Source organism: Tachyglossus aculeatus, chromosome 4, assembly GCF_015852505.1.
Source record: "Tachyglossus aculeatus isolate mTacAcu1 chromosome 4, mTacAcu1.pri, whole genome shotgun sequence".
NCBI classification, from domain to species: Eukaryota; Metazoa; Chordata; class Mammalia; order Monotremata; family Tachyglossidae; genus Tachyglossus; species Tachyglossus aculeatus.
Window position 1 is genome coordinate 89,625,459 of NC_052069.1, and position 27,078 is coordinate 89,652,536.

A 27,078-nucleotide genomic window follows, 5' to 3' on the forward strand; every position below is an offset into this window, starting at 1 on the left:
GTAGCACATAGTGAGAACTTAACAAATTCCACAGTGATTATTATTTAGAGTCTCTAAGTGGTCTCAGTTTGTTTCTTTTTACTGAAAAAAAATCATTTAAGAATTAAAGTCTCACAGCTTCATCCCTGAGCTATCTCCACCCTACAAAACTAAGAGCCCACCTTAGATCCAGTAGGCCGCAAGCTCCTTTCACGCAGGAAATATATGTCTCTCCTCTATTATACTCTCTCAAGTGCTTAGAACGGTGCTTTGCAGTCGGTAATTACTCAATAAATATTGCTGATTTATTGCCTGATTGAACCATGGGAGTGTGGCCCTCTCCAATAGATGGTTCTGGTTCTCTTTCCCTCACCCATGTCCTGCCTCTGGCCTGGAACTCACTCCCTCTTCGTGTCTGACGGACGATAGCCCTCTTTCACCTTCAAAGCCCTATTGAAACCACATCTCCTCCAAGAGGCATTCCTCAAATAAGCCCTCTTTGTTCCGTTGTTCCGTTGCATTTGGATTTTCACCCTTTATTCACCCCACCCTCAGCCTCACAGTACTAAATACGTGTTGTAATTTAATGTCAGTTTCCCCTTCTAGACTGTAAGCTCCTTGTGGGCAGGGAAAATGTCTACTAAATCTGTTATACTCTCCCAAGAGCTTAGTGCAGTGCTCTGTGCACGGTAAACTCTCAGTGAATAGCACTGACTGATTGGTTGATTGACAGGGACCAGAGTGTGAGGGCTGTTTTCCAAGAGCTATCTGGGAATGACCCTGCTCCCGGAAGGTGGGGGATAAAGGTGGGTAGTGGGGATTAGTTGCCTTTGGGACCAGGCTGCCCGGCCTCTCAGCTGTGTCCTCCTGCCAGAAGTAAGGGTCATTTGTTAGGGAAGCCAGACAGATCTCAAAACTTGGCATCCAGGAAGGGCAGTTGCCATCCAAGAAGAAATGAAAGAGTGGACATTGCGAGATTTGGGCTGGCCTGGGGCACATAGCCCGATCCAAAGTAACTCCCTCTGAATACAGTGATGCTGCTCTGTCGATGCCTTCGGCCCTTCTCGGGACTCCCGTCACGGCTCGTAGGCCGGGTGTGGTGTCTGAAGCCCAGATGCAGCGGCGAACGTTTTACTAATTGGAATCCTGATGAAATTCTTTGCCAATTTGCTCCAAAACCAACTGACACGGCTTTGATGCTCAGTGGGGGCAGAGCCAAGCAAGGCAGAGCATTCTGCAACGTCTACTTTAACGCCCAATAAATAATTACATTTTCTTTGCAAAATCTAAACTTTCTCTCTGTCTGTCTGTCTGCCTCTCTCTCTGTATCTCCCAACGCTTGCCAAACATGCTCAGGAAGGGAAAGAAAAACAGATTTAAGCCCTTATCACCTTTTCCTTTGGGTTGTGGAGAGGGTAAAATGGAACAGGATGGTGTTTATCCCACCCAAGATGCTGCTAAGTGAGTCCCTCCCTGATGGGTGATTGGTGATTCCATTTTAGATTCTGGCTGTTCTAACAGGCAGGGGTTGATCTCTGCCGACTGCTGTGACAGTGCAGGGTGAAAGGAGCGCTGCTCGGTTCGCAGAGTAAACCCGATCCTCTGGGAGGCTTTCCTCTCGGCAACCCTTGAGCACATTGCTGAGGAAAGTGATTAATAACACTTCAGGTCATTTCCCATCTTCTTGTTTTCACCTTGTAAAAAGTCACAGAATCTGCTTTGTTGGCAGGCAGGAGTAAAATCCGATGACTGCGAGGAGCTGATTCTTTGTTTAGCGTGAGTGTCTGCAACCTTGGATTCTGCATATCCATTTCCACCCCAGCTGGAGGCTGGCTGCTTCGTGGACAGGGCAGTGACGTCACGGAAAAGCCCTGTCTCTGATCAGATGTGCTTAATATAAACCAGGAGAGCCGGGAGAGACTTAGAGAGAGAGGGAGAGACGGCAAGTGAACGGAAGAGGAGTTACGCTCCAACGGAACAGTTCTCTGATCTGAACTAGCTCGACGGCGGCTAAGAGATCTTCAAGATCCTCAACCCTGACTGTCCTGGAAGGCAGTGGACAAAGTAAGTTGGGGCTATTAGTCTGAATGTCTGGCTTTTTCTCTGATCCACATTTTGTTGAATGAAATCCAGTGAATGGGGCTTTCAAAGCAATCTGAGCTTTTCTTCCGGTAAGTGAAAAGAAACGCCGAAGTGTGTTGCCAGCCTGATGTATATTTGCAGTGAGGGAAGAGAACTGACAGTGTAGATGATCACAATTCATTCTCATTAAGGAAGATACCGACGTACCGTAATGACCGCTGTTTGACCTGTCGTCTGGATGGAGGATTATGAGAGTTGGGAACTTAGGGTTCAGATTTCTTGTTTAGAAAGTGAAGGTGAGGAAGCAGGCTTCCTGGAAAACGGATTTGTTTGAGAGAAGAGATAGTGAAGTAAAATGAAGACGCTCTTTCTTCATTCTGGGGATCCTTGAGTTAACAAGACTCTCAAAAGTAGAATTGAGAGAGGGAGAGACGGCAAGTGAACGGCTAAATTCTGTAGGTTTTTCTGCTTACCCGTTATGTGTGAGCAAAGGTTCCAAAAAAACCCTCAAACATTAAGTTCAAGGAAAGAATCCCTGGGTTGGAATTTGGTTTGATAAAATGCCACATTCTTTGCCTGTTTAATAGTTTAAAAGGAATGGGGCATTTTAATGCTTAGAGGGGTGTATGTGTGTGTATGTTTGCCTGTGCTTTAAAGTGATATTTGTCCCTATTTTCTTAGCTAAGAAATATGTCATCAAAGAGGAAAAAAAAATAAAACAATAGCCCCCGTGGCCGGAGAGCATCAAAGCAACTTTACTAAAAATGGTAGTTCCAATGTATGCGACGGTAGTCGAGGAGAGCTTTAGTGATGTCACTGCCATTTGGTTCCAACCAAGGGGGCGAGGACTGAGGGAAATCCAATGGGATTAAAAGCCTTGTCTTTGCCTGGAAGGGTCTAACCTGGCCAGGTCTCCTCAGCTCCATTTAACTTGTTGACTTGTTGTTGAAAACTCAAAAAGTTTTCGTTGCTCCGCTTACTCCTGGGCCAAATCCAAGAGGCACGTATCCAAGAGTTCGGTTCGGCGACTAGCTGGTCCACGGTGGAGAGGACGGCTCAGGGCAACATCAAGAGTGGTTTAGAAAGTACTGCGATGTGATTTAGGGAAGGCAGCAGTGCAAACCCAAGGGTGCTCTGGGGGAAATCAGACGGTCAGTGGTATTTATTGAGTGCTTATTCCATGCAGAGCACTGTACTAAGCGCTTGGGAGAGGGCAAACCCTAAGGGTAGAGTTACAGTAGAGCTGGTAGACGCAATCCCTGCACATGAGGAGCTTACACTCAGGAAGGGGAGACGGACATTGAGATAGATTACGGCTAAGGGAAATGGCAGAATGTAAGGATATGTTACATAAGTGCTGTGGGGTTGGGTGGGGGTGAACATCAAAATTTTTCATCATAATCATCGTAATTATGGTACTTCTTAAGTGCTTACTATGTGCCAGGCACTGTGCTAAGCTCTGGGGTATATATGAGTTAATTAATTAAGACTTTGTCTCTGTCAATCAATCAATCGTATTTATTGAGCGCTTACTGTGTGCAGAGCACTGTACTAAGCGCTTGGGAAGTACAAGTTGGCGACATATAGAGACGGTCCCTACCCAACAACGGGCTCACAGTCTAGAAGGGGGAGACAGACAACAAAACAAAACATGTGGACAGGTGTAAAGGTCGTCAGAACAAATAGAATTAAAGCTATATCAATCAATCAATCAATCGTATTTATTGAGCGCTTACTGTGTGCAGAGCACTGTACTAAGTGCTTGGGAAGTCCAAGTTGGCAACATATAGAGACGGTCCCTACCCAACAGTGGGCTGGTGGGGCTCGCAGTCTGAGGTAGGAGGGAGTAGGATTTAGTCCCCTTTTTATAGCCGAGGCAACTGAGGCTCAGAGGAGTGAAGTGACTGGTCCAAGGTCACACAGCAGACTCAGAGCAGAGCCGGAATTAGAATGCAGGTCCTTTGACTCCCAAGCTCCTGCTCTTCTCACTAGGCCACGGTGCTTCTTGGATTCAGATTCATTCAATTGTATTTATTGAGCACTTACTGTGTGCGGAGCACTGTACTAAGCGCTTGGGAAGTCCAAGTTGGCAACATTTAGAGACGGTCCCTACCCGACAGCGGGCTCCCAGTCTAGATCTGTGTGCGTAGATGATGCAGGGGGAGGGTGACTGAGTGGGGAGATGAGGTGAGTCAGAGAAGACTTGCCTCCAGGAAAACAAAATCACCCGCCTCATAACTGGCCCAGGCACAGAGCACTGATTCCTCTTTGGAAAAGCAGCGTGGCCTTGTGGAAAGAACACGGGCCTGAGATTTAGAGGACCTGGATTCTAATTCCAGTTCGGCCAGTTGCAGGCTGTGTGGTCTTGGGCAAGTCACTTAACTTTCTTGTGCCTCAGTTTCCTGTATTGTAAAATGAGGACTAAATCTTCCAGCGCTTAGAACAGTGCTTTGCACATAGTAAGAGCTTAATAAATGCCATTATTATTATTATTACTCCTACTTTCATTCATTCATTCGTATTTATTGAGCGCTTACTGCATACTATGACATCATTATATCATAAATGTGACATCATAAATTATGACATCATGGGACATCATAAATTATGACATCATAAATGCCATCATTATTATTATACAGAGCACTGTACTAAGTGCTTGGGAGAGTGCAATATAATAAACAGACACATTCCCTGCCCACAGTGAGCTTACAGACTGTGAGCCCACTGTTGGGTAGGGACCGTCTCTATATGTTGCCAACTTGTCCTTCCCAAGCGCTTAGTACAGTGCTCTGCACACAGTAAGTGCTCAATAAATACGATTGATTGATAGATTACAGGCTAGAGGACTGTAAATTCTACTTAGTCTGTGAGTTCCACATGGGACAGGGACTGTGTCCTACCAGATTAACTTGTATCTACCTCAGTACTTAATAATTATTAATGATAATTATGGTATTTGTTAAGCACTTACTGTGTGCCAGGCACTGTACCAAGAGCCGGGGTGGATACAAGCAAATTGCATTGGACAGAGTCCCTGTCCCACGTGGGGCTCACAGTCTCAATCCCCATTTTACAGATGAGGTAACCGAGGCCCCAGAGGTGAAGTGACTTGCCCAGGGTCACACAGCAGATATGTGGCGGAGATGGGTTGAGAACTCATGACTTTCAGACTCCGAGGCACGTGCTCTATCCACTACTGCTGCTACCCTTAGTGGCTCAGTGAAAAGAGTACGGGCTTTGGAGCCCGTAGTCAGGGGTTCAAATCCCAGCTCTGCCAATTGTCAGCTGTGTGACTTTGGGCAAGTCACTTCACTTCTCTGTGTTACCTCATCTGTAAAATGGGGATCGACTGTGAGCCCCCCCGTGGGACAACCTGATCACCTTATAACCTCCCAAGCTCTTAAAACGGTGCTTTGCACATAGTAAGCGCTTAATAAATGCCATTATTATTACATTTATTATGAACAGTGCTTGACCCATAGTGCTTAACAAATACAGTAACAATTCATTCAATCGTACTTATTGAGCGCTTAATGTATGCAGAGCACTGTACTAAGCGTTTGGGACAGTACAATCTAACACCAAACAGACACATTCCCTGCCCACAACGCGCTTCGACAATAATAATAATGATAATGATGATAATAACGGTCAATGCTTCCTCCAGCCCAGGAAGACAGGATGACTCTGAATACAGTACTGAATACAGTAACAATTCATTCAATTGTATTTATTGAGAGCTTACTGTGTGCGGAGCACTGTACTAAGCACTTGGGAGAGTACAATCTAACACTAAACAGACACATTCCCTGCCCACAACGCGCTTCAACAATCAATCGTATTTATTGAGCGCTTACTGTGTGCAGAGCGCTGTACTAAGAGCTTGGGAAGTACAAGTTGGCAACATATAGAGACAGTCCCTACCCAACAGTGGGCTCACAGTCTGTTGTTATTATCAACAATAATGATAATGATGATAATAACGGTCAATGCTTCCTCCAGCCCAGGAAGACAGGATGACTCTGAATACAGTACTGAATGCAGTAACAATTCATTCAATCGTACTAATTGAGAGCTTACTGTGTGCAGAGCACTGTACTAAGCACTTGGGAGAGTACAATCTAACACTAAACAGACACATTCCCTGCCCACAACGCGCTTCAACAATCAATCGTATTTATTGAGCGCTTACTGTGTGCAGAGCGCTGTACTAAGAGCTTGGGAAGTACAAGTTGGCAACATATAGAGACAGTCCCTACCCAACGGTGGGCTCACAGTCTGTTGTTATTATCAACACTAATAATAATGATAATAATAACGGTCATTGCTTCCTCCAGCCCAGGAAGACAGGATGACTCTGAACAACGTGACCATGCGTCACAGCAGCAGCACGGCCCTGCTCCCCCAGCAGCAGCGCTGGAGCGTTCCCGCCGACGGTAGGCACCCCGTGGTCCAGAAGGAGCCCCATCCCTACCACAACGGCAACCGCTACTCCATGAGCGCCGAAGACTACTACCGGAGGAGCTGGTCATCCGACTCCTCAGATTCAGTCATTTCCTCCGAGTCCGGGAACACCTACTACCGCGTGGTGCTGATCGGGGAGCAGGGGGTGGGCAAGTCCACCTTGGCCAACATCTTCGCGGGGGTTCACGACAGCATGGACAGCGACTGCGAAGTGCTTGGAGGTAGGCGCCCTCGGTTACGGAGGCCCGGGGCGTAGGCCGGGCCCTTTGCCACCGGGGTTCGGAAGGGAGGTAATGCGGTTCTGGCACTTGCTCTTGAAACCGAGTGTGCCCCAGACTGCTGGCACACATCCCAAGGGCCGTGCGCGGAAAACATTCGCTGCCAAGGATGGAAGTCCTCCAAATCTGGACCGGGAGGGGGAACTGAATCCCATCGCACAGCGGGGTGGTGTGGCCTAGTGGTGGAAAGGCAGGCAGTAGAGTGGGACTGAGCGCTAGATTCTTAGCCTCTAGGATCATCATCATCATCATCAATCGTATTTATTGAGCACTTACTGTGTGCAGAGCACTGGACTAAGCGCTTGGGAAGTACAAATTGGCAACATATAGAGGCAGTCCCTACCCAACAGTGGGCTCACAGTCTAAAAGGGGGAGACGGAGAACAAAACCAAACATACTAACAAAATAAAATAAATAGAATAGATATGTACAAGTAAAATAAATAAATAAATAGAGTAATAAATATGTACAAGCATATATACAGGTGCTGTAATGATGTCATTTATTAAACACTTACCAGTTGCCTAGGACTGTGTAAAACATGGGAAGATACAAGATGTTGCGCACAATCCCTGTTCCTCATGAGACTCCAACCCAACCCCCGAATTCCCATTCATTCATTCATTCAATCGTATTTATTTACTGTGTGCAGAGCACTGTACTAAGCGCTTGGGAAGTACAAGTTGGCAACATACAGAGACGGTCCCTACCCAACAGTGGGCTCACAGTCTAGAAGGGGGAGACAGAGAACAAAACACAACATGTGGTCAGGTGTCAAGTCATTAGAATAAACAGAAGGAAAGATAGATGCACATCACTGGCAAAATAAATAGAATAGTAAATATGTACTCAAATATTCAAGGCCCTACTGAGAGCTCACCTCCTCCAAGAGGCCTTCCCAGACTGAGCCCCCTCCTTCCTCTCCCCCTCGCCCCCCTCTCCATCCTCCCCGTCCTACCTCCCTCCCCTCCCCACAGCACTTGCATATATGTATATATGTTTGTACATATTTATTGCTCTATTTATTTATTTTACTGGTACATATCTATTCTATTTATTTTATTTTGTTAATCCGTTTGGTTTTGTTCTCTGTCTCCCCCTTCCAGACTGTGAGCCCACTGTTGGGTAGGGACCGTCTCTATATGTTGTCAACCTGCACTTCCCATGCGCCCAGTACAGCACTCCGCACACAGCAAGCGCGACTCTGTATGAGTCTTCCTTTTAGATTGGGAGCCCCATGTGGGATGGAGACTGTGTCTGTTCTGACCGCCTTTTATCTACTACCCCAGAACTTAACACAGTTGTTGACACATGGTAGTTATTTAATAAATGCCCTAACTGATGGCATCTCAAACCAAGAGTGATGGATTCTCTTTAGTGTGCTGGAGGATGATGGGAAATTCTAAACTGTCCACTCCCTCGTGTTTGCGAAGGTTGGTGGACTTCTATGTTTGGGGAAACAATTTAGTGGAATGATTATTACCAAATCTACATCTACGGTCCTGACCTGAAATCTCGCATTTCCTCCTGCCTTCAAGACATAGCTACTTGTATGTTCTGCTGATACCTCAAATTAACCACGTCCGAACATGAACTCCTTATCTTCCCACACAAACCCTGCCGTCCCCGTCTCTTTCCCATTACTGTAGACAACACCACTATCCTTCCTATCTCACAAGCCTATAACCTTGGCATTGTCCCCAACTTATCTCTCTCATTCCACCCGCATATTCAATCTGTCACCCAATCCTTTTGGTTATACCTTCTACAACATTGTTAAAAATATGTGCTTTCCTCCCCATCCGAAGTGCTACCATGCTGATCCAAGCACTTATCCTTTGCTGCTTTGACCCATCGCTTAGAACAGTGCTTGGCACATAGTAAGCGCTTAACAAATGCCATCATTATTATTGACTATTGCATCTGCTTCCTTGCTGACCTCACAACTTCCTTTCTCTCCTCGCTCCAATCCATACTTCACTCTGCCGCACAGCTCATCTTTCAACAGAGACATTCAGCCCGTGTCTCACCACTCCTCAAGAACCTCCAATATCTTGCCATCCACCTCTGCATCAGGGAGAAACTCCGTACCCTCTTCTTTAAAGCACTCAGTCAGCTTGCCCCACCTTACCTGACCCCACTAATCTCCTACTAATAAATATTAATAATGCTAGTATTTATTAAGTGCTTACTATGTGCAAAGCACTGTTCTAAGCGCTGGGGAGGTTACAAGGTGATCAGGTTGTCTCAGGGGGGCTCACAGTCTTAATCCCCATTTTACAGATGAGATAACTGAGGTACAGAGAAGTTAAGTGACTTGCCCAAAGTCACACAGCTGGCAATTGGCAGAGTCGGGATTTGAACCCATGACGTCTGACTCCAAAGCCCATGGTCTTTCACAGCCCAGCCCGCACACTTTGCTCCTTTGGCGCCAGCTTATTCACTGTGCCCTGATCTTGTCTTTCTTCCTGATGATCCCTTTCCCACCTCCTCCCCCTACATTGAAAATCCTTCCCTCTCCATACACACCAGACCAACACTCTTTCCACCTTCAAAGCAGTATTAAAGTCATACCTTCTCCAAGAGGCCTTCTGCTATTAAGCCCTCTTTTCCCCAGGTTGCTCTCCTTTCTGTATCATTTATTGGCTTTGACCTGACTTGACCTGTGTATGTTGCCGACTTGTACTTCCCAAGCGCTTAGTACAGTGCTCTGCACACAGTAAGCACTCAATAAATACAATTGAATGAATTTGTGCACTTGCCAGTGACCTCTGGATATTTGATATTCACCCCCAACCCGACCCCACAGCCCTTATGTACATATCTTTAAATTATATAGTACAGATTATTCATATTCATTTCTGTCTCCCCCTCTAGACGGTAAGCTCTTATGGGCAGGGAATGTGCTCATTCTGTTGTACTCTCCCAAGCATCTCTCCCCCTCCTCCCCCTTCTCCCTCTCCTTCCCCTCCCCACAGCACCTGTATATATGTATATATGTTTGTATGTATTACTCTATTTATTTTATTTGTACATATTTACTCTATTTATTTTCTTTTGTTAATATGTTTTGTTTTGTTCTCTGTCTCCCCCTTCTAGACTGTGAGCCCACTGTTGGGTAGGGACCGTCTCTATATGTTGCCAACTTGTACTTCCCAAGTGCTTAGTACAGTGTTCTGCATACAGTAAGCGCTCAATAAATACGATTGAATGAATGAATGAATGAAATTAGTACGGTGCTCTGCATATAGGAAGCACTCAGTAAATACCATTGATTGTCACTGAGTGCTTTGTCCTGTAATCTGATATACCCAAAGCTCAGTCTTCTTGGTATTATAAGCTCTATTTAGTGGCAGTTCCATTTGAAGCATGCATTTCTGCCCAGATACTTCTGTGGGGCCAAGCTGGTCAGAATCACTGGTCAGCCTAAGGTTTTCCAAGAGAGGAAGAACAAGTCTTCCAGATTTCATTCTTAAGATGACCTCTCTTAACAGAAGCCATCTATGAAATGCCAGCACTTTTCTGCTCATTAAAAAAAGTTCCAAATATCAAGAGCGAAACTGCAGCATGAAATACGTTCTTTCTGCTTTTTAGTCCTGAGAGGTTAGTATTTGAGGAGGCACTGGCAATTTTTCCATTTCATATATCTCAACAGAGTTAACAGACATTTCAGAAGAACAAATGAGCCCACTGTTGGGTAGGGACCGCTTCTATATGTTGCCAATTTGTACTTCCCAAGTGCTTAGTGCAGTGCTCTGCACACAGTAAGCGCTCAATAAATCCGATTGAATGAATGAATGAACAAAAGAAGATAGGTGGTGTATTAGGATGTTTTCTATTTTCAAAAAGGAACAGCACGATTTTTGAAAAAAACTGCTTTTCAGGACTCTCGAATGTATTTCTTATGAATACTGTAATACGTCCTGTGGAGTGAGGAGAGGTCAGGCCTGATGTGGTCTGTTCTATTTTGGGTGACAGCAGGTGCATTAGCTCAGTCAGTCAATCAAGCAGAGGTATTGATTGAACACTTACTCTGTGCAGAGCACTGTTCTAAATGCTTGGGAGAAGACAATACAATAGAGTATTTAAATTAGAGAGTACACATGATTATTATTAGAGGGATAGAGTTGGTAGACTTGATCCGTGCCTTCAAGGAGCTTACAAAATAGCGAGGCTCCAAAAAAAGCTACGAGGAAATCCCGGCACGGTGGCTGAGAGCTGGGAAGATGGGATTTGTAAGTTTCTTGAGGGCAGGGAGCATGGGTACCAACTCTGTTACATCGTACTCTCCCAAGTGTTTAGTGCAGTACTCTCCACTCAGTAATCTCCGCGGACAGTAAGCACTCAATAACTAATATTAATAGTTATTAATATCAATAACTCAATGATTGATTGATTGAGAGGAGGGGGAGAGCTGATTAAGTGCTCTAAAGCAGGTGGTTAGGAGTTTCCGTTTGTTGTGGAGATGGATGGGTGACCATTGGAGGTTCTTGAGGAGAGGGAAGAGGTGAACTGAACTGTTTTCTAGAAATGTAGAGTGAAGCATGGACTGGAGAGAGGAGAGACAGGAGGCAGAGAGGTCAGTGAGAAGGCTGATGCAGTAATCAAGCTCATATGGATGAGCATATTAGCGGTTTGGACGGAGAGGAAAAGGGGGATTCTAATTTACCACCCCACACTTTTCCCCAACTTCCAATTAATTTGTTCAATCGTATTTATTGAGCACTTACTGTGTGCAGAGCACTGCACTAAGTGCTTGGCAAGTACAAGTCAGCAACATGCCACCAGAGATCTGGGTAGGGAGGAGAAAGGGAGAGCAACAAGTAGGGAGGGGCTTCTGGACTCTCAATTCATTCAACTGTATTTAATGAGCACTTATTCATTCATTCATTCAATCGTATTTATTGAGCGCTTACTGTGTGCAGAGCACTGTACTAAGCGCTTGGGAAGTACAAGTTGGCAACATATAGAGATGGTCCCTACCCAACAGTGGGCTCACAGTCTAGAAGCTTATTGTGTACTCCTGGGAATAGGGGTGTAGGTGAAGCTCTTAGTCCAGTGCTCCGCACACAGTAAGCACTCAATAAATATGATTGAATGAATGAATGAAGAGTTGTCCTGTGGTGGAGTGAGTCAGTTGGTCTGGGGGCAGAGTTTAAGGTTGGGAGTTGCGCTGTGGTATCCTTGGCTTGCTGCCATCCCAAGGACCTGCCCTCCTGGGAGGGGACTGGAGGTGTCTCCCACCTCTCAGGTTCTGTGGCCAGCCAGCATGGGGTGGAAGCAGTAGTAGTAATGATAATAATAATAATAATAATAATAATAATAATAATAATGGTATTTGTTAAGCACTTATTATGTGCCATGCTGGGGTAGATAATAATAATAATAATGATGATGACATTTGTTAAGCACTTACTATTGCAAAGCACTGTTCTAAGCGCTGGGGAGGATACAAAGTAATCAGGTTGTCCCACGGGGGGCTCGCAGTCTTCATCCCCATTTTACAGGTGAGGGAACTGAGGCACAGAGAAGTGAAGTGACCTGCCCAAAGATACAGAGCAGCAGTGTGGCTGAGTGGAAAGAGCACGGGTTTGAGAGTCAGAGATCATGGGTTCTAATCCTGGCCCTGCCACTTGTCCACTGTGTGATCTTGGTCAAGTCACTTAACTTCTCTGTGCCTCAGTTACCTCATCTGTAAAATGCGGATGAAGACTGTGAGCCCCACATGGGACAATCTGATTACCTTGTATCTACCCCAGTGCTTAGATCAGTGCTTGGCACATAGTAAGCGCTTAACAAATACCAACATTATTATTATTATTATTTTTATTATACAAGCTAATCAGGTTGGACACAGTCCATGTCCCACATGGGGCTCACAGCCCTAATCCCCATTTTACAGATGAGGTAACTGAGGCATGGAGAAGTGAAGTGACTTGCTCAAGGATACCCAGCAGATGAGTGGCAGAGCTGGGACTAGAACCCAGGACCTTCTGAGTCCCAGGCCCACGCTCTATCCACTCGGCCACACTGCTTCTAATAATAGTAGTAGTAGCAGCCACAATTGTTGTATCTATTAAGCTCTTGCTATGTGCTAAGCACTGTACTAAGTGCTGAGTTAGCTATAAGATAAACAGATCCCACAGGGGGCTCTCAGTCTAAGTGGGAGGCAGAGCAGATATTGAATTCCCATTTTGCAGATGAGGGAACCGAGGCACAAAGAAGTTAAGCACATAGTAAGTGCTCAATAAATACGATTGATTGATTAAGCAACTTGCCCAAAGTCACAGAGCAGGCAAGTAACAGAGCTGGGGTTTACAGAGTGGCTCAGTAGAAAGAGCCCAGACTTTGGAGTCAGAGGTCATGGGTTCAAATCCCGGCTCCGCCACTTGTCAGCCATGTGACTTTGGGCAAGTCACTTCACTTCTCTGGGCCTCAGTTCCCTCCTCTGCAAAATGGGGATGAAAACTGTGAGCCCCACGTGGGACAACCTGATCACCTTGTAACCTCCCCGGCTCTTAGAACAGTGCTTTGCACATAGTAAGCGCTTAATAAATGCCATCATTATTATTATTATTAAGTCCTCTGACTCCTAGGCTTGTGTTCATTTCATTAGGCCTCGTTGCTTCTCACAGTAGTAGTATTAGCAGTAGCCATAGAAAAGGTATTTATTGGGATGTCTGTCTGGGTCAATGTACTGTATTAAGTGCTTGATAAAGCACAATAGAATCATTAGAATTCAGAAAGACCTGGGTTTTAATCCAACTCTGCCACATGTCTGCTGCGTGACCTTCGGCAAGTCACTTCACTTCTCCGTGCCTTAGTTATCTCATCTGTAACATGAGACACATGGGATGCACATGAGACAGGGCCTGTGTCCAACTTGATTTGCTTGTATCCACCCCAGCGCTTAGTTAATTCATTCAATCATATTTATTGAGCGCTTACTGTGTGCAGAGCTCTGTACTAAGCGCTTGGGAAGTACAAGTTGGCGACATATAGAGACGGTCCCTACCCAACAACGGGTTCACAGTCTAGAAGGGGGAGACAGACAACAAAACAAAACACGTGGTCAGGTGTCAAGACGTCAGAACAAATAGAATTAAAGCTAAATGTACATCATTAACAAAATAAATAGAATAGTAAATATGTACAAGTAAAATAGAGTAATAAATCTGTACAAACGTATATATGGGTGCTGTGGGGAGGGGAAGGAGGTAAGGCGGGGGGATGGGGAGGAGGAGAGGAAAAAGGGGGCTCAGTCAGGGAAGGCCTCTTGGAGGAGGTGAGCTCTCCGTAGGGCTTTGAAGGGAGGAAGAGAGCTAGCTTGGTGGATGTGCGGAGGGAGGGCATTCTAGGCCAGGGGGAGGACGTGGGCCAGGGGTCGACGGCTTAGTAAAATGCATGGCGCACAAAGGAAGCGCTTAACAAATGCCATCTTTATTACAACTATTATTATCTACCCCGGGGCTTATTCATTCAATCATTCATTCAATTGTATTTATTGGGCACTTACTGTGTGCAAAGCACTGTACTAAGCACTTGGGAAGTACAAGTCGGCAACATATAGTGACGGTCCCTACCTAACAACGGGCTGGCACATAGTAAGTGCTTAACAAATGCCACAGTTGTTATTATTAATTATTATTCATTCATTCATTCAATCGTATTTACTGAGTGCTTACGGTGTACAGAGCACTGTACTAAGCACTTGGGAAGTACAAGTTGGCAACATATAGAGACGGTCCCTACCCAACAGTGGGCTCACAGTCTAGAAGAGGGAGACAGAGAACAAAACAAAACCTATTAACAAAATAAAATAAATACAATAAATATGTACAAGTAAAATAAATACATAAATAGGGTATTTGTGGGCAAGGAATGTATCAAATTAATAATTGATTTATTTTATTTGCACATATTTATTCTATTTATTTTATTTTGTTAATAGGTTTGGTTTTGTTCTCTGTCTCCCCCTTCTAGACTGTGAGCCCACTGTTGGGCAGGGAGGAGAGGGAGGAGACAGACATAAAAATATTTACAAATGTTGTAATCAGAATAAATAGACTGTACGATCAATCATATACCTGTGGGAATATTGAGGAAGGGTACGAATAAATATGTGAGTGTCAGAGGTGGCTGACAGGTTGATGTAACTTGGGGAAGGAAGACTTTTAGAAAGGTTTTGAAGGTGGGGAGTTAATAATAAGAATAAAAATAATTGTAGTATTTACTAAGCACTTTCTACGTGCCAGGCACTGTACCAAGTGCTGGAAGTTGTCCTCTGGTGGGTTAGAGAGAGGGAGAAGGAGTTTCATCATCATCATCATCATCAATTGTATTTATTGAGTGCTTACTATGTGCAGAGCACTGTACTAAGCGCTTGGGAAGTACAAATTGGCAACACATAGAGACAGTCCCTACCCAACAGTGGGCTCACAGTCTAAAAGGGGGAGACAGAGAACAAAACCAAACATACCAACAAAATAAAATAAATAGGATAGATATGTACAAGTAAAATAAATAAATAAATAAATAAATAAATAGAGTAATAAATATGTACAACCATATATACATATATACAGGTGCTGTGGGGAAGGGAAGGAGGTAGGATGGGGGGATGGAGAGGGGGAAGAGGGGGAGAGGAAGGAAAGGGCTCCGTCTGGGAAGGCCTCCTGGAGGAGGTGAGCTCTCAGCAGGGCCTTGAAGGGAGGAAGAGAGCGAGCTTGGTGGATGGGCAGAGGGAGGGCATTCCAGGCCCGGGGGATGACGTGGGCTGGGGGTCGATGGCGGGACAGGCGAGAACGAGGTACGGTGAGGAGATTAGCGGCGGAGGAGCGGAGGGTGCGGGCTGGGCTGGAGAAGGAGAGAAGGGAGGGGAGGTAGGAGAGGGCGAGGTGATGGACAGCCTTGAAGCCCAGGGTGAGGAGTTTCTGCCTGGTTCAGTTTCAGGTGGAAGAACAGCATGATCCAAGAGACAGAGCGGGAGGATGGAGAGTGAGCTATGTTAAAAGATTGGCTTAGGAGTAACAAAGAGAATGAACTGGAAAGCCATGGATGAGGAGTGGAGAGGACTGCTGCTATAAATGGAAGGGTCTGAGGAACAGAAGATGGGGAAGTCGTACTCCTGGGAGTTAGAGCTAGAGGTAGAGGCAGTGCCCTGGAGGGATTTTTTGAGCTCCTCTCCATATCCCATTCCTCTGTTGCGTCTCTGCTGGCTACCTCTTCCTTCCCCAGTGATTCACTCATTCTTTCAGTAGTATTTATTGAGCACATACTGTGCACAGAGCACAAAGAATAGAAACTGGGGATCCTGCTCCTGAAATGCATGTGTGACTCTGGAAACAGCATGGTCTAGAGGATAGAAGACGAGTCTGAAAGTCAGAAAGACCTGGGTTCTAATCCCGGCTCTGCCCCTTGTCTGTTGTGGAATATTGGGCAAGTCGCTTCACTTCTCTGTGCCTCAGTTATCTCATCTGTCAAATGGAGATTAAAACTGGGAGCCCGTGTGGGACATGGACTGTGGCCAAACTGCATAACGTGAATCTATCTCAGCACTTTTCACTAGTAAGCGCTTAATAAATACCATTAAAAAAACCCATCACATCAGGGCTGGCAGATAATAGAGGTGAAAAGACAAACAAAAATAGAGGTAGCAGGTGAAAGAGTCATTCAAGAAGAAAGATTTTAGGAATCGGCCTGTAAATCCCCACTGTTGCGAAGGGTGAAACTTCCCCGAGCTGCTTTGAAGGAAATTCCTGTCACTAGGGTTCTGCTCTGTCTCTCTGGCATCAGGGGTTGGTTTTGAGTAATCAAGATTTACTGAGGAGAAGAGAGAGTCTAGACCTGGCTGTCATCTCCTTTTGCTGACCAAGACTCACCCATTTTTTTCATTTTTGAATGTTAAAATTTGGGTCCAAAAACTCAGGGTGAAAGCAGGGGCCATTTGAATGGGTTGAGATGTGGGGAAAATATTTCTCTAGTCCTCACCTTTTTTGATGGGGTGCAAGTTTCCCTGATTTTCACCCACAAACAGTAACGGTTCCAGTGAGGCAGAGGACATTAGTTTCCATTGCTAAGTGAGCTGGATTCTCAAACACCGCTTGTTCTCTTGAGTGTCAAAAAGACATGGTTTATTAGGGGGCAAATTTTTTTTTTTCAAGAAAGAATTAAGAAGATTCGGGACCAACAGTAAGAGTCTCAAGATTTTTCTCACATTCACATTAAACAAAAAACAAGGGAGAAAGTATGTAGTTGAATAGAAAATTCACGCATTTCTAAAGCCTTTAATGTTTTAAATTGATGATGATGATGATGGCATTTGTTGAGCACTTACTATGTGCAAAGCACTGTTCTAAGTGCTGGGGGGGGGGATACAAGGTGCTCAGGTTGTCCCACATGGGGCTCACAGTCTTAATCCCCATTTTACAGATGAGGTAATTGAGGCTCCGAAAAATTAAGTGATTTGCCCAAGGTCGCACAGCAGACATGTGGCGGAGCCGGAATTCGAACCCATGACCCCTGACTCCAAAGCCCATGCTCTTTCCACTGAGCCGTGCTGATGTTCCTAATTAAAATACTGGGCCAAAGACTTCCAAAGCAAGCTCTAATCCAGAGTGTTTTCCCACGATAGAATATACTATTCAGAGAATCTCAGATTCTTTAGAAAGTATTGAAAATCCTTAACAATATTTATTAGTATGATTATTATTTTGCATTTAAGTGCTTACTACAAGGAAAACACTGTCCTAAGTGCTGAGGTTTGTGCAAGGGATCAGTTTGGACACAGCCCATGTCCAACATGGGGGTCACATTCTAAGTAGGAGGGAGAACGGGTATTTAATCCTCATTTTACAGGTGAGGAAACGGAGACACAGAGAAACTAGGCCCATGGTTACACAGCAAAAAACTGGCAGAGCCGGGTTTAAAACCCAGGTCCTCTGACCTCCAGGCCCCTGGTCTTTCCACTAGACCATAGTGCTTCTCTATTTATAAAGAGAGCTGCCTTTTCTTTGTGGGCTGAATAGCTCTCAGAAGGGTGGAGTGGATGCAATGATCTGGTCAATGAAGATGCTTCTCTTTGAGGTCAGAAAGCTGTCCAGTCTGGAAAGATATAAACCCAGACAGTGCAGGATTCAAGTCTGTAAAACCTTGAAATCAATCAGTGGTAGTTATTGAGTGCTTACTGTGCGCAGAGCATGGCGCTAAACCCTTGGGAAGAGTGTAATGTAACAGAATTAATAGACACTTTCCCTGTCCAAGTGAGCTTAGAGTCTAGAGAGTTTGGACTGAACAATTGGGATTCTCCCTCCTGCTTAGACTCTGAGGCCCATTTAGGACAGGGATTGGGTCTGATCCGATTATTCTGCATCTATCCCAGTGCTTAGCACAGTGCTAGCCACATAGCTTATCCTTTACAAATGTCATTATTATTAATCATATATTATGACATAATATATATCCCATAACATATATGTATTAATACACACACACACACATATATAATAGCTAAAGAGGACCACCGCACCAGGTTGTAGTAAATTCAAAACAAAAAAAGGAACTCCTCATTTCTTCCTGTAGAAAATGGAAAATGGGGAGTTAATTATGATTGGCTCAAGCTAGCAATAAACTCTACGGGGTGATTGGATCATGGACGAAAAGTCTCTAATGGGTTACTAAAGGACAAGTGAGGGATGTAGAGAAATATGTTAGCGATGTTAAGTGGTGGTTCCCTAGCAACATGGATGGATATCTGGGAAAATCATCATCACCCTGTTCCTTCTAGCATCCTTTAACTGCTGCCTGAACTGGGCCACTGTACTGGACGGATCATTGTTTTGACCGATGGGATTGCTCAGAGCTTGCTATTATTCTCTTTGATATGGCGTTCTCCATTTATTAAAATTTGTAGGTCTTACAATACATTGTTCTGTGTGGAGTTGTTTCGGCCTACGTGTTCATCTCTTTTGTAAAATCACCCATCGTCAAGCACATTTTTCTTCCTTTTTCAGAAGATACATATGAACGGACCCTGATTGTCGATGGTGAAAGTGCAACGATTATATTGCTTGATATGTGGGAAAATAAGGTAGGTAAAACCCCCCTCACCATCAATAAATCCTAAAAAAAAGTATGCACGTAAGAACTGCACTTAGCAAATTAGATGTAGTCACGTGGTTTCCATGCTTTATGTAGTAAAACCCGTACCTTCTGTAGTGATTAAAATGCACCGCCCAAAGGAGGATTATTTCAATCTACTTGAAACATCTTTTCACTTAGGACCTCCACCTTCAGTATTTGCTTTTCAATTCCAGAGCTCTAATGAATGAGTTGGGCTATTTCCAAGTCCCATTTCTTCTTTCGTTCCTCCCTTAATATTTTCTCTTATAATGCCCTGACAATTTGGAAAATGTTAATGGAGGTCTCATTGGATAAATATTCAACTTAGGTGAAATTATTGCTACACCCAGCAACTCTGAAAATTAGGGCAGAAAATTTTTATGAAGAATTTGGTGTGTTTGATGGAATCCTGCGCCAATTTATATCAGTTAAATGATCATAAGAGCAGGGGTGAGAAAGGTTTTTGTTTTTTTAATTAGTATTTGTAAAGGGCTTATTCTGTGCCAGACACTGTACTAAATGTTGGGGTAGATTCAAGATAATCAGGTTAGATACAATCCATGTCCTGTATAAGACTCAGAGTCCAAGTAGGAGATAGGACAGACTGTGAGCCCACTGTTGGGTAGGGACTGTCTTTATATGTTGCCAACTTGTACTTCCCAAGCGCTTAGTACAGTGCTCTGCACACAGTAAGCACTCAATAAATATGATTGATTGATTGATTGACAGGTATCGAATCCCTGTTTCACAGAGGAGGTAACTGAGGCCCTAGAGGTAAAATGACCTGCCCAAAGTCACACAGCAGACAAGCGGTGGAGCTGGAATTAGAACCCAGGTCTGTGCTCTTTCCACTAGATGCTGCTTCTCCTCATATTGACAACAATCTACTCTCAGCACGCCGGAAGTTCAGAAACAATTCATTCCCATCCCAAACCCAATTCCCCAGGAACCAAATCAGGATCTGCTCACGTTCATTTTTCTTTTTTTTTCATTCTCTCTAGGGTGAAAATGAATGGCTCCAAGACCACTGCATGCAAGTAGGGGACGCCTACTTGATTGTCTACTCTATCACAGACCGGGCGAGCTTCGAAAAGGCATCCGAACTCCGGATCCAGCTTCGCCGGGCTCGCCAGACGGAGGATATTCCCATCATTTTAGTTGGCAACAAAAGCGACCTGGTGAGGTGTCGAGAAGTCTCTGTGTCAGGTAGGTCTTCTTAAAGTCAATCAGTAGTATTTATGGAGAACTTACTTTTTAAAAAATGGCATTTGTTAAGCTCGTAGTATGTGTCAAGCGCTGTTCCAAGCACTGGGGAATGTACGCGTTAATTAGGTCAGACACAGTCCCTGTCCCGCATGGGGCTCACAGTCCAAGTGGAAGGGAAAACAGGTATGGAATCCCCATTTTACAGTAGAGGAAACTGAGGCACAGAGAAGTTAGGTGACTTACCCAAGGTCACACAGCAAGGAAGTGGGATTAGAACCTAGGTCTTTTGACCCTCAGGCCTATGCTCTTTCTACTACTGGGACGTACTGCTTCTCCACTACTACTGTGTGCAGAGCACTCTACTAAGCACTAGGAAGAGTGCAGTGTAGTCGATCGAAGTTTCATTAGTCTCTTGGAATTCCAAATTTGCTCTTGTCCGTGGGAGGGATTTTCCAATCAGTCCTTTTGGTCTTCTATAAAGATTCATTCATTCATTCAATCATATTTATTGAGCACTTACTGTGTGCAAAGCACTGTACTAAGCGCTTGGGAAGTACAAGTTGGCAACATATAGGGACGGTCCCTACCCAATAGCGGGCTTACAGTTTAGAAGAAAGATGACACTGAGATGTAGTGAATTATGGTCCCCCGTGTTCAGCTGTGCTGCTCTGATGTTCCTGTGCCTGCTTTCCCCATTCTTTTCTGTAAACAGATCTTTCTTTTCAATTTGGTGGAGAGAGCTAGGGCTTTCATTTCAAATAAGAGTTTCCCTCCTTTGCTGGATCAGTACCACACAAAAACGGGGCATTATTTTGACAATTTTTGTGCTTGCTGGTGAATATTTTATTCTTGGATTCCCAGATGAAAGGACTGACTTTGTGAAGTACAGCCACTGGGACAAAATTAGATTTTCCGTAAGAAAAAAAGGTACACCTGAGTTATAATAACAACCTGAGAGTTAATAAATGCGTTATGGAACACATTTATCAGTTATGTTGCATTGTACTCTCCCACATACTTAGTACAGTGTTCTACAAATGATTGACTATGTGGCATAGTGGCTAGAGCACGGGCCTGCAAGCCAGAGGACGTGGGTTCTAATCCCGGCTCCATCTGGCATGTGACCTTGGGCGAGTCACTTCCTTCTCTGTGCCTCAGTTACCTCATCTGTAAAATGAGGATAAAGACTGTGAGCCCCATGTCTGACCCGATTACCTTGTTTCTATCCCAGCACTTAGAACAGTGCTTGACACATAGTAAGTGCTTAACAAATACCATTATCATTATTATTATTATCTTTGAAATCCCAGATTAAGATATGGAAGATGTGTTCATAGTTGCCCAGATTACCATTGCGCTTTCATTAGTTTGGCGAGGGTGGAAGTTATTTGTCAAAATCAATGGCATTTATTGAGTACCTATGGTGTGCAGAGCACTGTATTCATTCATTCATCCAATCGTATTTATTGAGCGCTTATTGTGTGCAGAGCACTACACTAAGCGCTTGGGAAGTATTCAGAGCCCGAAAGTGGAAAGGCATAAGAAGGCCCGATCCCTGCCCCCAAAGAGTTTACAGTTTATCAGATATTAGCTTAATAGCATTTAATATAATGTGGATTAGACTGAAACAAATTCCTGGGATCGTGTGGGAAACTTCTGACAGATCAGCATCTGTCTGGCGGCTTTTTCTGAGGAGCTCCAAAAGGGCCAAGGAGGGAGTCGACTTGGGAGAGCTGTGAGAAGGAGAAGTGGGAATCGGGGAGAGGGTTTTGGTGCTAGATTCTCCATCATCATCATCATCATCATCATCAATCGTATTTATTGAGAGCTTACTATGTGCAGAGCACTGTACTAAGCGCTTGGGAAGTACAAATTGGCAACATATAGAGACAGTCCCTACCCAACAGTGGGCTCACAGTCTAAAAGGGGGAGACAGAGAACAAAACCAAACATACTAACAAAATAAAATAAATAGAATAGATATGTACAAGTAGAATAAATAAATAAATAAATAGAGTAATAAATATGTACAAACATGTATACATATATACAGGTGCTGTGGGGAAGGGAAGGAGGTAAAATGGAGGGGATGGAAAGGGGGACGAGGGGGAGAGGAAGGAAGGGGCTCAGTCTGGGAAGGCCTCCTGGAGGAGCCTGGGGAAAGCCTTTAACCCTCTCTTGACTTTTCAGGTTAGAGGAGATTGATTGTAAGCTCCTTGAAGGCAGGGACCATATCTTGCCAAGTCAATTATTTTGGACTCTCCCAATAATAATAATAATAATGATGGTATTTGTTAAGCGCTTACCATGTGCAAGGCACTGTTCTAAGCACTGGGGGTATACAAGGTGATCAGGTCGTCCTATGTGGGGCTCACAGTCTTAATCCCCATTTTACAGATGAGGGAACTGAGGCACAGAGAAGTGAAGTGACTTGCCCAAAGTCACACAGCTGACAGCTGACTTGTACTTCCCAAGTGCTTAGTACAGTGCTCTGCACACAGTAAGCGCTCAATAAATACGGTTGAATGAATGAATGAATGACAATTGGCGGAGCTGGGATTTGAACCCATGACCTCTGACTCCAAAGCCCGTGCTCTTTCCACTGAGCCACACTGCTTCCCAGGCACTTAGTACACACAATAATAAATTAGGGGTACTTATCAAGTATTTACTGTGTGAAGAGCACTGTAGTAAGTGCCTGAAGGAAAGAGATGAATCAAGGATAATACCAGCATAGTGGATATTTCAGGGAGGATGGTGGTGTTGTCTACAGTGATGGGAAAGTCATGCGGGGGGGGACAAGTTTTGGGTAGGAAGATGAAGAGTTCTATTTTGGTCACGTTAAGTTCGAGGTGTTGGAGGAATATCCAAGTAGAGATGTCCTAAAAGCAGGAAGACTGTGAGCCCACCTTTTAGACTGTGAGTCCACTGTTGGGTAGGGACTGTCTCTATATGTTCCAACTTGTACTTCCCAAGCGCTTAGTACAGTGCTCTGCACATAGTAAGCGCTCAATAAATACGATTGATTGATTGATTGAAGACATATGGAGCGTAGAGAAGGAGAAAGGTCAGAGTCGGAGGTAGATTTGGGAATCATTTGTGTAGAGAGGGTGGTCGAAGCCATTAGAGCTAATTGGCTCTCCAAGGGATTGGATGGAGATGGAGAATAGAAGGGGACCCAGATCTGAGTCGGAGGGACACCCACAGTTATGGGGGTGAGAGGGAGAGAAGAGAGAGATAGGAGGAGAGCCAGGATTTGTGAAGCCCAGTCTAGATGGTGTTTCCAGGAGAAGGGAGTGGTTCACAGTGTCGAAGTTAGCTAAAAGGTCTAGGAGGTTTAGAATGGAGTAGAAGGGGAGGCCATTGCATCTGGCAAGAAACGAGGTCATCCGTGAACTTAGCAAGGACAGTTTCAATGGGGTGAAGGAGGAGGAAGCCAGATTAGAGGGGATCAAGGAGAGAATTGGAGGAGAGGCAGTGGAGGCAGTGGGTGTAGACAACTCTCTCTAGATGGTTGGAAAGGAATGGGAAGAAGGAATGGGGTGATAACTGGAGCCAGTCAGTCAGTCATTCATATATATTGAACACTTACTGTGTGCAGGGAAGGAGCATGGCTCAGTGGAAAGAGCCCGGGCTTTGGTGTCAGAGGTTATGGGTTCAAATCCCGGCTCCACCAGTTGTCAGCTGGGTGACTTTGGGCAAGTCACTTAACTTCTCTGGGCCTCAGTTACGTCATCTGTAAAATGGGGATTAAGATTGTGAGCCCCCACCATGGGACAACCTGATCACCTTATAACCTCCCCAGCGCCTAGAACAGTGCTTTGCACATAGTAAGCGCTTAATAAATGTCATTATTATTATTATTACTAAGCACTAGGGAGCATTCAATATAACAACGTAATACACACATTCCCTTCCTACAGCGAGCTTACAGTCTAGAGGAGGGAGCTGTGGGGTAAAGGGAGGGTGTTTAGGATAGGGGAGACATGGGCATGTTAAAAAGCAGCGGGGAAAGAACATCAGAGAGTGAATGGTGACAGATGGCAGTCAGGGAAGGAAGAAGGAGGAGGCAAGTTTTCAATAAATATCATCGACTGATTGATTGAAACAAATAGTTTTCTATTTCCTCCCATTTCTTCCCCTCTATCCCAACTCGTACATCATGAAGGGAAGAGTCAGCGTGGCTCAGTGCAAAGAGCACGGGCTTTGGAGTCAGGGGTCATGGGTTCGAATCCCAGCTCTGCCAATTGTCAGCTCTGTGACTTTGGGCAAGACATTTCACTTCTCTGGGCCTCAGTTACCTCATCTGTAAAATGGGGATGAAGACTGTAAGCCCCCTGTGGGACAACCTGATCTCCTTGTAAACTCCCCAGTGCTTAGAACAGTGCTTTGCACATAGTAAGCACTTAATAAATGCTATTATTATTATTATTATTATGAAGGGAGCTGTAGTCTAATGCACCGAAGGACGTCGACACGTTAGAAACGAACCATGACCTAAATCAATTGCTCTTTGAAAATGCTGCACTGCAAGATTTTCTTCTTAAATCTTAAATGTCCTTACTGATGCACGGGGATTTTGAGATCGTCTCTAATTTGGGAACATGGGACTAGTCGGAAGAGGAGGTCGGACCCTAATAGACAAAACGAGGCTAGTCGAAAATCAATGAAGTAAAGCAAGGATTACATTGAGCCCGATTCTTTCAGGGCACAGATGCCCTGGGGTAAACTTGCACTCGCGGGAGATGCAGTAAACACTTTCAGAATACTGGAGGACTTTGATAGATTGCTGTTTCAGCAAACTAAAAGCACTGAATCACCTAACTCTTCCCCACGCGCTGCTGATTCACTGTAGTACGGACACTGGCCAAGTAACTGCTGGTTATGGATGGCTAAAGCCGTGCTTCTAGAATCTTTCTCTCGGGCACCGTTTCAAAATCATAAAAAGGACATCAACAGCCCGGGCAGCTCGGCCGTCCCCCTTCAGGCTGGCCAGATTAATCAGACGGTTTTCCCTCCCCTTCCATCCCTTTCCAGAGGGCAGAGCCTGCGCGGTAGTGTTCGACTGCAAATTCATCGAGACGTCAGCTGCGGTCCAGCACAACGTGAAGGAGCTGTTCGAGGGCATCGTGAGACAGGTGCGCCTCCGGAGAGACAGCAAAGAGAAGAACGAGAGGAGGCTGGCCTACCAGAAGAGGAGGGAGAGCATCCCTAAGAAAGCGAGGCGGTTCTGGGGAAAGATCGTGGCCAAGAACAACAAAAACATGGCCTTCAAGCTCAAGTCCAAATCCTGTCATGACCTCTCTGTGCTTTAGGGATTTTGGATTCTGCCCCCCATCACCTGCCTTCACACCCCTCCCCTCCCGCCCCCCTAGACACAACTAAAGTCCACTGGGACCAATAATCAATCTATATTAGATTGAGGAAAAAAACAAACACACACATTTTCAGATGTGGCTTCCCTGTTAAGGCTGGGAACGAATGTGTCGGCTACATGCACAGCATAATGCACGGCAGATGAAAGGTCTCTGTTACCTCTTGGTCAGTATTTATTCTTAGGGAAAAAAAAAGGTTTGTCTTCTCCATCGGGGCACCCTCACCCTAGGGGAAGTTTCGGTGTTGATGTTTTTCTTCTCTGCTTTAGGATAAGAACGGAAAATTCAGACTGATCGTTCAGTATTTGAGGAACAGGAAGTACCTTTCTCATTCTTCTTTAACATTTTCTTTGTACCATTGTCATTAATGTATGTAAAACTGTGAAAAAGAAACGCCAGGCCTGGCTGGAAACTTAACCGTAGCCTACTGGCTGGTCTGATTTTTGTCAAGCCCCGGCAGCTGAGAATCTGCAGTTTTGTAGATTAGGTCATCGAGGCATTGACCGTTTAGGTGTTTAAAGAGTATATCTTCTATTATGTAGCCTTTGTTTATTTTCTATCATAGAGGGAAAGCTTCTTGTTAAACCTTCTCATAATCAAGCACCATTTTCAATTCTCATCTTCCCGCCATGGAGCATTGAATAAAAATCAGATCATTTATAAGCCTGATCGTTGAACTCTTAAAGCGCAAGAATGCCAAATTTTTAAATGTAAGGTTTGAATTTTGGTAAATACGCATACACACACGCACACATGCACACACACATACACACACTGTTGTTCTGGTCCTCAGTGGTGGCTCTTGTGTCTCTCTCAGCTATGCCATATTTATTATTATTCTGCAAAAGAATAAGCATTTTAATATGGGATAAAATCTATTTATGAACTGGTTTCTTAGGGAAGTTTTTTGATTTTATTACTGTTTTCTATCTTTTTCAGAATATGCAAATTTTTACCCAAGTGTCTTGTAACAAAAGTAATAAAATATTGGAAAGAAACATTCTCACCCGTTTTGGCTGCTTGTAGAGTTTTGCAAGCTAGAGTATTCAAAAAGTGTCCACCATTCCTCCTCCTCCTCCTCTTCTTCTTCTATCAGATTTTCAAAGCATTTTCATTATCTACGTCTCTGGGAGGCAGGATCATGGTAACACAAAGATATTTTTAGGTAATACAGTTGTAGAGCACTTAGGATGTATTAAAGGCCATCAATTAAATGCTAAGTAATAGTATTGGCTGGATCGATCCTCTCCTTCAATCTGTCATATTCCTGTTTTCACAGATGGGTTCTCCATCTCTCTGGGAAGACCGATAGGGTTGGCTTCCCTGAGGAAGGGAAGGAAGAGATTATAAAATGGAGGGCTAGTAGTATGCACAATAAATACGATTGATTGATTGATTGATTGCACACAGCTCACTCCCTGATATCTCCTGCTCGTAAGCAAAATTCCCCCTCACTCATCTAAGGTCAAGCAGCAGGCAGAATAAAGTTCTCCCAGCAGGCATAGCCTGGCAAAAAGAGCATGGATTTGGGAGTCAGAAGATCTGGGTTCTAATCCCTGCTTTGTAAGACC

The 27,078-nt window shown here is 44.5% G+C and overlaps 1 protein-coding gene across 1 annotated transcript; it reads left to right on the plus strand.

The window, feature by feature from the left end:
• Positions 1 to 1,925: 1,925 nt before the first annotated feature.
• GEM (GTP binding protein overexpressed in skeletal muscle) lies at positions 1,926 to 26,418 on the plus strand. The gene is made up of 5 exons (XM_038745402.1): positions 1,926 to 2,043; positions 6,402 to 6,749; positions 18,818 to 18,894; positions 19,928 to 20,132; positions 25,170 to 26,418. Exons 2-5 carry the CDS (start codon positions 6,416 to 6,418, stop codon positions 25,445 to 25,447), a joined length of 894 nt encoding a protein of 297 aa, XP_038601330.1. The 5' UTR covers positions 1,926 to 2,043; positions 6,402 to 6,415; the 3' UTR covers positions 25,448 to 26,418.
• The last annotated feature ends 660 nt before the right edge of the window (positions 26,419 to 27,078 follow it).

Coding starts and splice junctions, on each gene's coding strand:
- GEM (XM_038745402.1), top strand. CDS start 6,416: ATGACTCTGAACAACGTGACCATGCGTCACAGCAGCAGCACGGCCCTG. Junction 6,750..18,817: donor CGACTGCGAAGTGCTTGGAG/GTAGGCGCCCTC, acceptor TTCCTTTTTCAG/AAGATACATATGAACGGACC. Junction 20,133..25,169: donor TCGAGAAGTCTCTGTGTCAG/GTAGGTCTTCTT, acceptor ATCCCTTTCCAG/AGGGCAGAGCCTGCGCGGTA.